General features: G+C 41.2%; 1 protein-coding gene across 1 annotated transcript; it reads left to right on the top strand.

Moving 5' to 3' along the window:
• The first annotated feature begins 1117 nt into the window (after positions 1 to 1117).
• ETAA1 (ETAA1 activator of ATR kinase) lies at positions 1118 to 9036 on the top strand. The gene is made up of 6 exons (XM_086460389.1): positions 1118 to 1361; positions 2323 to 2460; positions 2693 to 2769; positions 4366 to 4484; positions 4816 to 6956; positions 8921 to 9036. The coding sequence occupies exons 1-6, from the start codon at positions 1118 to 1120 to the stop codon at positions 9034 to 9036; spliced, it is 2835 nt and encodes a 944-aa protein (XP_086316515.1).
• The last annotated feature ends 3908 nt before the right edge of the window (positions 9037 to 12944 follow it).

Here is a 12944-nt window from a genome sequence, read left to right as displayed (position 1 = left end):
TCCTTGTTAAAAAGTTTTCTACTGGCTTTAATTACACTCGTGAGAATGGAGAAGTGAAAAAACATATTGTTTGCCTGAGGCCTCAGGTGGAAAGAAAAGGTTTCATGGCTCAGGGAATCACTCTTCGGTGACTTTAAAACTTCTCGTACTCCCGATCCTAGACTGAAATCCACTGCTCTCATCTTATAAATGAAGTGTGAACGCAAAGTACTCCAAATCGATTAAATGAAAACCAGGCAGGCAACAAATATAAAAGTAGTTCACTCCTTGACCCTATATGTGTGGTAGATATGTTTATACATTTACGTTTAGTGGCTCGGGGAGGAAATATCCACCTTATGATGTAATACATACATGTGTTTGCATTTATATTCGTTTAAATAATGATGTAATATCACTGTCCCTCAGGAACCTCGTGTTAATTTACCTACCAAATTTGGCTTCTGTAAATCCCTCTTTGCCAGCCCCAGTTCCCATGCTGGGCTGCAAGGGTTTATGCCTGTCTGGGTTTGTTTAAAGGACAGTCACCACACACGCCTCTTCTGCGCCCCGAAGACCTCAGCAGAGACCTGGACCACACAGGACGGCAGCAGCCAGTGTGGGGCAGGAGCCACAGGTGAATCGAGGGTGTGAAGCCACCTCAGAGACTGGGTGTCTCAGCGGAACACAAGGTGCCTCAGGGCCACGAGGCCGCCTCAGGCCAGACCGACGGCTGAGACCCGCCGGAGGGCACATCCAGCCCCTCTGGAGGTGGCGGACTTGGCTTTTATTTCACCGAACTACTGCACTAAAGCTTTTGAACGCCTAAGTGCGAGGACAGCCCGCGAACGCCGAAGCAGCCGACTCCGTACCAGGCCTGGCGGCCAACGGAGGGAGCGAAGGAAGGCGCCTCACGGCAACTGGGAGGCGGGGCCAGGGGCGCGCCCGCGAGCGGCGCGACCTCCCAAGCCAGCTGCGGTTCCCTGCCGCGTCCGTCGACCCGCCCCCGTCAGCGCGGGGCCAATGACCGCTCGAGGCGGCGCGGCGCCGGCCAATCGGTGGTGGTGCGGCGGGCTCCCCGGCAAAATGGCGGCACCGGCGGCAGCGGGGAGGACGCGGCGCCGCCGGAGCGCGCGCCATGCCCAGTAGCCGGAGGAAGGCGTGCTGTCCCAGGCCCGTCGCCCGGAGGAGGCGGAGCGGCGGCAGCGGCAGCGAGGAGCAGCAGCAGCTCACCCGGCTGCGGCCGGCGGAGCCCCCCGCGGAAGAGGCGGCGGCGGCCGACGGCGCGGAAAGCGGTGCGGGCCGAGGCCTGCCCGCGGGGGAGGCTCCGCGCGCCCCCCGGCCGTCGCCGTCGCGGGAGGCGGCGGTGCGCGGCGCTGCAGGTACGGCGGGAGCGGCCTTTGGGGGCCCCGCGCTGGCGGGGACGCTGCCCTGCCCTGCCCACCACCGCTGGAGCCGCGGGCGAGGCGCGGCCTGCCCGTGAGGAGGGGGCTGGTGCCGTGTAACCCCGCTCTCCCCGCCCGTGCGCGGCGAGAAGGGGCTCTTTTGTCAAGGAGTGATGAAGAGCATCTTCCCGCGGCGGATACTTAGAACGAGCTGAGGGCGCTAATCCACTCGAGGAGAGGGTAAAGCCTGGCTGTGCTAGGCGCTTAAGCGCAAAGCCTCTCCGGAGATGCTTCTCACGTAGTAATTGCAGCTTTTAAAGTGAATTCTGTAGGCTTCCGCCCATGCAACGTTGTTTCTAAAGGGCAGGGGTGACTAGTTGAGCTTCACGTAGCGTCTGCAGTTCACTTACTGATCTGAGACAGCCGCAAGCTGGTTTTGAATAGCTGCAGTCCTGCCCTTAACAGCCCTAGCTGAAAAGGCCCCGTGGAGAAAGTATAGGCAAAGGATTGGTTGTGACCCAGAACAGCTGGGGGGCCCATTCAAGGTGTGACCCAAATCAGAGTCTGGGTGAAAGACAGAGCAAGCCAGAATACAGAATACTCTCCTAAAAAGTTATATATAGTGTGTCTCTTAAAGTAAGCTGTAGTCAGTATTCCCTCAAGTAGGACTGACAGTTCTCATCCTTGCCATCAGATGCGGAGCATGTAGCTGTCAGTGTCATGTAAGGCTCTGTCATCTCTGTGGTCATGTAAATGATGTAGAGTCATATTCTGCATTAAATGTATAGTTGTGAACAATATTCCTGTTATAAGTAAAGGAACGATGAATGTGCTCTTGTATTTTTATTCTTAAAGTTCCTAAAGCGTCTTCTTTGTGCCTTGTCCTGTTGTATGTTTTAAGTTATCGTGGCCTTTTATTAGTTGTTTTTTAATAAGGATCATCTTTCTGTCTACACAGAGCCATGTTTACATAAAACACCAAAGAGATCATTGAGTAGGAAATCCCGAATACCTACTTTCAGCTCTCCTGTTAATGACACCGATGTACAGCAAGAAATCTTTTGGGATCCTCATTCACCAATTGCGTGCAGACTAGGTAATATTAATGAAATCCAGACTTCAGGGCACCTATTTGAGGTATGCAGTGGGAATGTAACAAATTTCTTGAAAAAAGTCCCTTTCTGTTATCATGGTTAGGTTTCATTTTTATTAAAAACCTATACGCTCTTCTATATAGTGCTGAATCAAGCTCTGATTTTAACACATATATTTGAATCCTTTGAGATACATTGCACTTTATAAATGGACTTTTTTGTTTGTTTTCATAGGCAATGGAAAAACCAAACAGTCTACCAGTAGATGCGCAGTAGAAATTTCCGAAATTGTTAATCGTATTGCTCCTCAGGTAATTGTTACTTTCTAAAACAATGCTCTGCATATGCAGTAATCAGACAGAATAGTGCTACAGCCCTAGTGAAGGCTCAGTTTTAGTTACAGTAGTCTCATGGTAAGAACTGGGTGTGTAGAAAACCAGTAACGTGTTCATAAAACTGGACTGAATTAAAGTCCTAAGCATAGCATTTGATTGGTTGCTTTTATGAGTCACATGCTGTAAAAAAGGACATTATTAAGAAAGTGGACTTGCAGCAGCTCCATTTTAGGAAGTTTTACTTTCAGAATACAAGTCATTGCCCCAGTCTTAGAAATAGACTGTTGTGGTTTTTTATCCTTAATCGCTCCTCTGTTAAAAGGTAAGCGTTTCTTCACATACTGGATTTATTTGGCAGTTGTTTTTAAGCATTTTGAATGGTCTTGAACAACTGCTGAAGTACAAGAACAAGACTCAGATGAGAGGGAGACCCTACAATAATACACATGTAGTAACGTTGCTTCGTTACTCTAAATTTTGCCTCTTTACCCCAAGGTCTGTGCTCTTGGTGTCTACCTCTTGCTGTGAACCTGATGTCTACAGCCTGGAAAGTAAAAATTAAGAGTGTTGGCTTGTTTGCTTTTTATTAACTGCAAGAAGAGAACATGTCATTTCCAAAACAGTTTTGTAGTATTTAGCTTGCAAAATATGCCTGCTTATTTGACAGAGCCATTTAAAATGTGTTCACTATTTGGCATATTTGTGAGAAATTATACTTATGAATTGGAAAATCAATGAGAAGGGATGGCACTTCCTTCCTTTTAAATGACTACAGCCCTGTCATGAATGTAAATAATATCAGGATTTGCAACTGTCTGTTGCTCATGTTCTTTATTCGTAAAAAAAAAAAAAAAAAAGAAAGATTAAATTTACAAAGAAAAGCAAAATCTACACAAAAGTACCGTGGTAGTTTATAAAGTTCAAATTACTTTTGCTGGCTTATATGCAGTCATTTCCTACATCTTATGGCTCTGGCCCTTTAGACAGTTTACCACTGCAGTATTGTATCCCTTAGATTTCAGAATTCCCATCCAAGACTGAACTTTGAAGCTGTGAAACCACTTCATTTAGTTTAGTGTAAACTTCACTTACTTCTGTTTAAAAGCTCCTTGTATAGACGAGTTGTAATAGAAAGTCAGATCTTTTTTCCTGGAAGCATACAGAATACGATTTCTTTCAGATTCTCTACTGTGTTAATCCTGCTTTAACTGGATACAGACAGTGCATCTCAACTAGCTCCTTCGTAGTATACTAAGGTAGATCACAGCTTGTAATGTGAATATTGCAGGTTATGTGTAAACCTGAAGTAAACAGAGTATTAGATTTGAGCACCAAAGTAAAGATCAGTTATTTTAATTGCAGTGCCAGTTTTAAATTGATACAAAGTGATACGGCTATCAGTAGACAACATCACAGTGATCTCGCTTAGCTTGTTACTGGTTTAGCTCCTATCTGTGGCTTTCAGCAGATCTGATCCAGTGTAATTTGTTTAGCAACTTTAAGCAAGGTGTGTGTCTAGTCCAATCCTTATCTGAAATCAAGTTGCTAAGCGTTATAAATCTGATCATTCAGGATGAAAAAGCAGCCTGTAATGAAGGCTCCCTTTTAGGGACATGGATTGGTGAGGATGCTATTCCCTGTACACCTGGCGCAGTAAAAGTGCGAGCTAGGACGAAGTTAAGTTGTACAAGGTAAGTTACAGTTTTGTCTTGCCCATCACAGCTGGGCTTTCACGAAAAAGGGTATGTGTTGTTCCTTCATGTATAATGAACTATATAATTGCACGTTTAGAATACAGGATGTTTTTAACTTTGGGCTTGTTAGCTCTTCATAACGGGGTCTTTCTTGGGAATTACAAAGAGATTGCATGCTGACTGCGCATGGAAAGTGGTGGGATTCAGTTGTAGTCTCTGTAGTTGTTAAACTAGAGAATGAACAGCTCATATGGTTGTGTTACTGAGCTTGGCTAAACTTTCTCAGTAGGTCTGACTTTCTTTTCTGTGGGTTTTTTTTTTAATTTAGAGATCTTAAAATAAAAAATCCTGAAGAGGAACTCATGAAATTGGCTAAGGAATTTGATAAAAATCTAGTAGAGCTAGATGCTGTTCAGGAACAAGAGAAGCTTGGTCATGATTTCGTCCAGACCACCTCAGAGTCTTTATATAATTCTAAAGATGAAGTAAATACGAAGAACTTCAAATCACTCCTTGGCGAAGTTTCTGAAACAGACACTGCTCTGTCCCTGAAACCAGTTGGACAGAGCACTGGCATCCCTGCTGCAGAGCCCTGTCAATCAAGCAGTCAAAAGTGTATAGACCTCGAGGCTGAAATAGCCCTTCATGCTCTTTTTGACTGCTCTACCCAGAAGTGTAGTGGGCAGTTGAGCCAAGGACTATCAGATATTTCTTTAAATAATAGTTTCCATGAAAACAAAAGCACCTTGGAGGAGGAACACCTTCCTGAACAAATTAAAGAGAGGCAACGTGGTAATTCAGAGGCGTATCAAAAAGATTCTCTGTGTGCGCTAGGAAGTGTGAACAAGATTTTTCGAAAACCTGATACTCACAAGTTGACAAGAAAAAATCCTTCTTCTTTGAAGACACAATTGGTGGTCTCCAGTAAGCTTGCCGGAGTAGTTAATGATGACTTTGATGACTGGGATGCAGATTTTTTGGCAGATGACTCTTTTGTGATGCAAATAACCCAAAATCCGGAATTGCTAAGTACTGAAGAAGCACCACGAGTTCCTACAAATCCATCCATGCATGGTTGCAGTGACGGTAGCAGAACAAGGGAAGGAAGTAGTTGTGATTCAGTAGCTTGTTTGGGGAGCGTACACAAATCTAATAGTTCGCCGTTCTCACCTTTGAAACATTCCAGTAAAAACACAGGAAATGTTGTAAAGTCACTGTCTTTACAAAAGGCATGTAAGACAGAAAATGCAAAGACAGAGACCGTAGCCTTTCATGGCAAATGTGACATTAAACCGGGTAAAATAAATTCTATTTGGAAGAGTGCCCAAAATAGTGATTTGAACTATATTCCTGTTTCAATGCAATCTGAAACCAAGAATGGAAATGAAACTGTTCAGCCTAAAAGCGGCCCTCTTCCTCTTTTTCCTTCAAGATCTAATCCTCATAGACAATGGACTGAAAAACCTGGGAATAACACACACAATATCTTCTGTCGATCATCCAGTGTTTCTACAAATAAGAAACCTAATGATCTAACTAAAGTGGCTAACCAAGCTAATACAGGTCACTTAAATCAAGTTGAAACACCAAAGAAATGTCCTCTGTCATTTGATGACTGGAATGAACCGAAATTCTCTGATGACATATTAGATATGTTTTGTGAATCTGATAGTCTTTGGGATGCAAACTGTGAGGATGATCAATTGTTGTATCAGGTATGTGATGATATAGAAAAGCAGACTCAGAGCCAGGATGTTAAACAAGGAAATGAAAAAGCTAAAACGATACAAGGAGCCAGTATTAGTTCCAGATCAAATGCTAACAGCTTCCCAGTATCTAAACAAGGACTACCTGATCTCCCTTTGGCACAAAAACCAAATGCAAAACAGGACGCTTCCTCACTAAACTATTCCTGTAGGAGTTCATCAAAGGTTACACAAGGGCTGGCCACACCAGGTCACGTAGCGAACTGTAAAAATGTGTCAAGCCCTCCGACTGCGATCTCGGGTACTTCTGTGGAGTGTAAATACACACTGTCTAAAAACTGTCATCAAGCTGCTTCTGAAGATACTACAAAGACTGTTTCGGGAAAATGGTACAGGTCCAATTCTGTGCCGGCAGGAGAGACTGGTTCTGAAGTAAGTCCTGTTCATGCAGTAAACATTTTTAGTAGCAAAACGTTAGACAGCCCAGATCTTTTGTGTAATCCGGGAAAGATGCCAAATAACAGTTCTGGTAATAAAATATCACTTGTTCCTTCAAAGTTTAAATTCCGAAAGACTAACAATTCTCAGAGTGCTCTTCATGTAGGGTCTGAAAACCCAGGGAGTCACTCTGGCATTGGAATTACTCTGCAGGGTTTGGAAGGAAGCAAGAATCAGGTGCATGTGACTTTGCACAGCAAGCTTGACAATAAGAAATCACCTTTCAAGAGGCACCTTTCAGAGACTTTCGCACTGCCTACATCAGGTATTTGTCTTTATCACTGTTAGGCTGTTTTTGTTTTCTTACTGTAAGCAAAATGTCAGAGGAATTTATACTGTATTGCAACTTAGAACAGGTTTCCGTATTCATCCATTCAGTTTAGGTGTTAGTAAATGTTCTAACGAGAATTTGGAGGTTATTTTCTCCAAAATGAAATTGTCCTGACTCATCTCTTCATAGAATCATAGAATGGTTTGGGTTGGAAGGGACCTCAAATTTCTAAGGACTTCTGTTTCCCATTTTCATTCCACTTCTTTGAACATTTCACACTCTCTCCGTAGACACTCAGAATCACTAGGATCAAGTATAGGCCGATAGCAGCACTCAGCATACCATATTCTTAAATTGTTTCTTAAAAATACTACTATTTTGATACACAGTAAATGTTGTTGTGTGATTTTGTGCTTTAATTTACAGTTAATTTTGAAAAACATTAAAAATTACTTAATGCCAGCCATGATTCATAAAACTTCAGTTAATGGTGGGGCAGGGAAGGAAGGCAGCAGGTGATAGGGAGCACCTGTTTCTTTTTATTATTGTACACCTGGAAGTTGGAACCTCGAATCATTCGATGCTTCTGAAACCTCAGCCTGTATTGTTTGCTCTGCGGCTAAAATTGCCAGTGAAATATTCTTGTGTTACCAGTCTAAATGCTAACATTTCCTTTCATCTAGAGGGGAGGTCAGTCACTTTTCCATCATCAAGTGACAGTCTGTAATATTCCATGCACTGGCATTATTTGCTAGGGAAATGCAGAACCAGTCAATGCCAGTCAGTCTTGTTTTTATTTGATCTCATGGCTTGGTGAAGTTTTAATCAATATTAATTTTGATAAAATGTGCCTTTAGAGTGCACTATATCAACCTCAATTTTCAGGAAGTACTGTTACAAGAACAACAACAAAAAATAATTCCTGCAAACTATCAGCCAGCATTATTTGAAGAATCAGTGTTTTATCTGTGTTTCTTCCCCAGCAAAGAAGCAGATAAATGGAAAGGAGCAATTTTTGATGTTTAGGGTAAGGGGAGGTAAAGTAACTAGTCATTCCCTGGAATGTTCTAGAGAATGTTCTAGAGAATAAAGGAATTAAAAAGAATAGCATAGATTTTTCTGTACAGATAAACAACAACTGTCCTCATCTTAAATTTTTGATGAAGGGACATTGCTGTAACAAAAAGATGGACATTAAGTGATCCTTTCAAAAACTGATGTGTAATTTTTCCTGGATACTTTTTTTTTAAAAAAAAAGCAAAGAGGCCGTTCGTTTTATTTATCCAGTTTGAAAGACTGCTTGTTCAAAATACATTGATTGGAAATGGGTGTATAAAACCAGTAAAATTCTCGACATGTGCAGGGAGTGTTCCTGTTGGTTCCAGGGAGGTCAGGATTTTATTGTATGGGAATTTATAGTTCTGTAACACAACATATAAATTATTACGCGTAGCTATCATGTTCTTGTCTCCTTTGCCAATTTTTATTGCCACTTTTGACCTTTTTTCAACCTTTCTGGTTTTATTTGTGTGACACCTGTACTGTATGTGACCCCTGGGTCTATACCATCTCTGTGCCTGTATCTCTGCCTAACTCCCTAAATTGTAGAGCCCTTTTCACTCTGATAGCCTTAATTTTCTTAACCCATCGCCATCTCCTATGTTGACTCCTGATGTCACAAGGTTCACTTGAAGGGCAGCCAAGTAAAATTTCCTTGAAGCAAATGTCCGCGTCCCAGTATTTTCATTGGGAGGTAGTAATCAGTCACACTACAAAGGTCATGCATCTTACCCCCTTCCTGCCTCGGGGACAGCATACAGGAGCCATTTTTAACTTGGGTGCCTGCTATGTCAGAATAGTATGCTCTTGCCATAGATCTTCAAACATTGGAAACAGTTAAGTTAAAATAGATATTGGACAAACTTGAAGGCTCCTAATAAGATGTTTTTTATTTACAGTGTCTGTGGTGGAACAAAAAAATAGAAAATGTTCTCAAGAAGAGATTGAAAGAAAGAAACAAGAAGCTCTTGCACGACGAAAATCCAGAATGCAGGCATTCTTTAAAGATGTTTGAATTTGGAGTTTATTTTGTATATGCAGTAAGTTTTTGGGAGGGAAATGTTGTAATGCTGGAAGACACTTTTTAATCTCTGTTCACAGGTACTGCAAGCTTTTTCAGTTTCTCAGTTTAAAAAATATTGACCTGAACCATAACTAATACTCTGGTGGTATTTAGTCTTAATTAAAAACTACCAGTTGTAAATGTGTAGTCCCAAACTACCTTCAGCACAATGAAGATTTTATTGAGTTCACACACTGTTATGTGTTGAAATTGTATAGTCTGAAAATCATCAGAGCATGAAAGTGTTTGTATACACATGTAAGTAGAAGATGTCAAAAAGAGACTGGTTTGGCTGTATTTCTCTTATTGCAAGTATTTTAATCTATAAGAAGACTCTCAAGTACACACAGACTAAGAAATACTGATGTTTGCTCTTAGGTAGAAAAAGTTTTTTTAAGTTTTGGTTTAAAGCAAGTACAATCTAGAAAACATAAAACATCCAACACTGGAAAACTAATGGAAATGAACAGGATTTGGAAAGTGTGCTCAGTTTGTCTCCATTACCTTCAGTAAGAATTGTACATAGTGAAGGAAGAATTTAATATAAAAGTTTCATAAGGTGAAAAAGCATCCTGGAAAGGACATTTTCTCTCTCTTTTTTTTTTTTTTTTTTCCCCATTGCCTTGATGAAGACTTGGAAATACGCTAGGTAACAAGATTGGACCACTTTTTTCTGAACATGCCTTACCGAGCTAATTAAAAAGGTAGCCTATGTCATTTTGCCAAACCACAAGCAATATAAAATACACCAGGTGAAATCTCAACAGCTATGAATCAGTTTAGCCTTATGGGTTGTACATATTTTTCAAACTAAAGGCTGTTAAAACATAAAAATGCAATGTCATGTCAGCTTAACAGGGCCTGATAGAATTTTTGATGTGATAGATGGGTGCAGAGCTCAAACTGCAAAAACTGCCTGTGGCTAAGCTGCAAGATATTTTTCAGCTGAGAAATGCTTGTATGTAAACATGTGACACTATGAAAAGTGACTGTAATTTTTCTTTGTAAATGAATAACTTTGTACCAAAGGTTAGAGGAAGCTTTTGGTTTCTGTAGTATGTGCCATTTTTGTAACTCCTAAAAATGTAAATATTGTATATTTGTAAATGACCATTAAACTTTTTTACGTTTTTCTAGTCTGTTCTGGAAAATACTGTACTACAGAAATTGGTGAAAGGAAGTGAAATGGAAATTCCATGTGGACTTCACCTGAACGTTCTCACTTGGTAATTAACCCAATTATTCCATGCCTCAATTTTCTACTTATAGTGGTCACAAAGTGCTTCCTTTTATCTATTTAAACTGGAAATCCATGCTGGAGGAACTGGTTCTATACACAACCATCTGCAATGGAGTCCTGAAATACTTAACTGTACTGGTTTTCAAACTAGTGAATTTGCCTTTGTATCAACTACCATTCTTGTTGCTAGTTAGTTGACTATGAAAGCAAATCCCCAAGTCCGCCAAGACCGAAGTCCACCAAAGTGTTCCTTACGGTCTGTGGCTGCAGCTCCCTGTCCGTCAGCCCTTGTGCAGTAAGATTGGACAAGTTGGATCAGCTTACTGATCTGACTGAAAATTATCCTAGAAAGAATGTTCTCAGCTTTTCAAAGAACTTCATCATAATAATACCCTTAACAGATAACATAACGTGAAATAGCAAGACTCTTTGTTCTGTTGTCAAGCCTCTGCTGACAATGTTCAAACAGTTTATAAGACAGAAGATTTGCATGCCTGTATGTCAGATAAATGTAAACCGCAAAGACTGGCTATTGCAAAAATTTTATTTATTAATCCTGAGAATGTAGTTTGATCTGTGTATCTGAGGGATATGCTTGTCTTTGTGGCATTCTAGGAAAATCTAAACTATCAGGTAGCTTGCTAGGTGTACTATTAGCCCAGAAAGTGGCAATGAAAAAAGGCTACTACTGTCAGTATTAAATATGAGAGTTATATAACTGGCTTTTAAAGTACTGATACACAAGAATGCCGAAGATAAAAATTAAGCTTTTGCTAGGACAATGTTCAGCTTTTCAACCGTTCCCTCCGCAGGATATTTCTCAAAATAATTCTGTAAAGGAACCAGGATCTTTTTTTATTTTCAAGGCTAATATGGTTAATTATACTTCTTATTTGAGAAGATGAGCTAACTGGAAAGGAAGGAACTGTTGTGGGTGCTGGAGAGTATTTTTTTTTTAGGAAAGTTTCATTGCTTGATGCGAAAGGACCAACTTCTTATCAGGTTTGAAATTGGGATAATAGTAGATAAATAACACAAAATACAGGCTAAGCACATCATGGCTACCCGAGCTCAGCGTAGAAAATGATACATTCTGAAGGCTTGCCACCATGTGTCTTTGACTCCCACACTCCAAGTTTAAAGCCAGCTTACTGCCCTGCTGGATGATGCTGATTTTCTCAGCACCCAGGATAGAAAGGCCCTGGGGCTGCCCGCCTGAAATGCCACCACTGGTCTCTCCCTGAGAGCAGGGTAAGAATACACTGGCTCACTCTTTAAGACGAATGTCTAACCAAACCTCTTGTCTCCTGAGCTGTAAAATAAGAGCTTGATGTATGACAAGGGGAATTCTGTTGCCACGAGGGGAATGGAAAGGACCCCTTGCAAACCTTCCAATTGGAGAAAGACACAATATACTTTTTGACCAGTTACTGACACTTACTTACTTACCCAAGCACTTCCTATGTGCTGCTTAACCATCTTTAGAGACTCTTGTTTGCTGATCAGTGCGAAACATTATTTTTGACACTTTACAGCAAATGGCATCCATTGCCCTCCCCTATTAAACTAATCATAACAGATGGGCTTTGGGTTTTATTTTACTTTTCATAAATACCTATTTTTGGCATAGATATTACACTTTAAAGCCTGTAATTTGTCTTTTCTTAAACACTGCTTTCCAAACAGAAATCACAAGTTCCTGGGATCATGGTTTCTTAACTGATGTCAAGACAATCTACTAAGATTTTTTTGGTCACACCCTGACTATCCCCAAATGCTCTACCGTACCATCTCTCAGTTAGCAAACTGAATAGAATTACTTCTTTTTGTGACTTGACACAATTAGAAATGGAGAAATAATTTCTTGCGTTAAAATTAGATCACTCCTACACCACTTTTATTAGGCAAATGTGATAACTGTGAAAAGCTTAGAGAAATACTTTAACCCCATATAGTTTCATTGGTGGAGTCCATGCAGGCAGAAGATTCATTAGGGCTTAGAAATAGAAGAAAAACCTCTACAATATCAAAAGTATAATTTCGAACAGTAAGAACTTTTGTCTTTAAAAGTATATATATATTCATCTTGGTTAGAAACATCCAAAAGATTTAGAAGAAATCTAGTGAAAAATAAACTGTCTAACTATCTCTCTCTCTCTCTATATATATATGTATCTTAAAAAGACTACCCACCACAGAGCTTTTTTCTTGCAACTGTCCATGATCTAAGTGCCAGTCTTGCCCTTCACCTCTTCTTACTATGCTGGCGTCAGCAGGGTGCTGGACATGGACCCAGCCCAGCAGACAGGGCAGCATACTGACATTTACAGGGGTGCAGACATGAGGAGTTTAACCTTCGCCTAATTCTTGAACCTCTGGATATTAAAGCCAGCAATGCGGCAGGGGTGTAGCTGAAGACAGCTTGGTGCCTCCTAAGCAGAGGGGCAGAAGTTAGGCATACAGTCATTTCAGGTGCTCTCGTGGTGGGCAGTGGCGCAGAGAGGGCAGTGCAGACGTTAGTGCCTGAACTACATTTCAGATGTGCTTAGCTCTCCATCAACAAAAGCCGGCGTCTGTGTAACAGGTATTTTAGGGATGCAGTACTGGGCCTAGGCAGCTG

Source organism: Leptosomus discolor, chromosome 2, assembly GCF_034619465.1.
Source record: "Leptosomus discolor isolate bLepDis1 chromosome 2, bLepDis1.hap2, whole genome shotgun sequence".
In the NCBI taxonomy this organism is placed as follows: domain Eukaryota; kingdom Metazoa; phylum Chordata; class Aves; order Leptosomiformes; family Leptosomidae; genus Leptosomus; species Leptosomus discolor.
Note: the sequence above shows the minus strand (reverse complement) of the source record. Positions and strands in the feature narration are given on the sequence as shown.

Bases quoted from the DNA above. Each gene is read 5' to 3' on its own strand.
- ETAA1 (XM_086460389.1), top strand. From the start codon at position 1,118: ATGCCCAGTAGCCGGAGGAAGGCGTGCTGTCCCAGGCCCGTCGCCCGG. The intron at 1,362-2,322 runs GTACGGCGGGAG...CTGTCTACACAG, and splicing joins GGCGGTGCGCGGCGCTGCAG to AGCCATGTTTACATAAAACA. The intron at 4,485-4,815 runs GTAAGTTACAGT...TTTTTAATTTAG, and splicing joins ACGAAGTTAAGTTGTACAAG to AGATCTTAAAATAAAAAATC.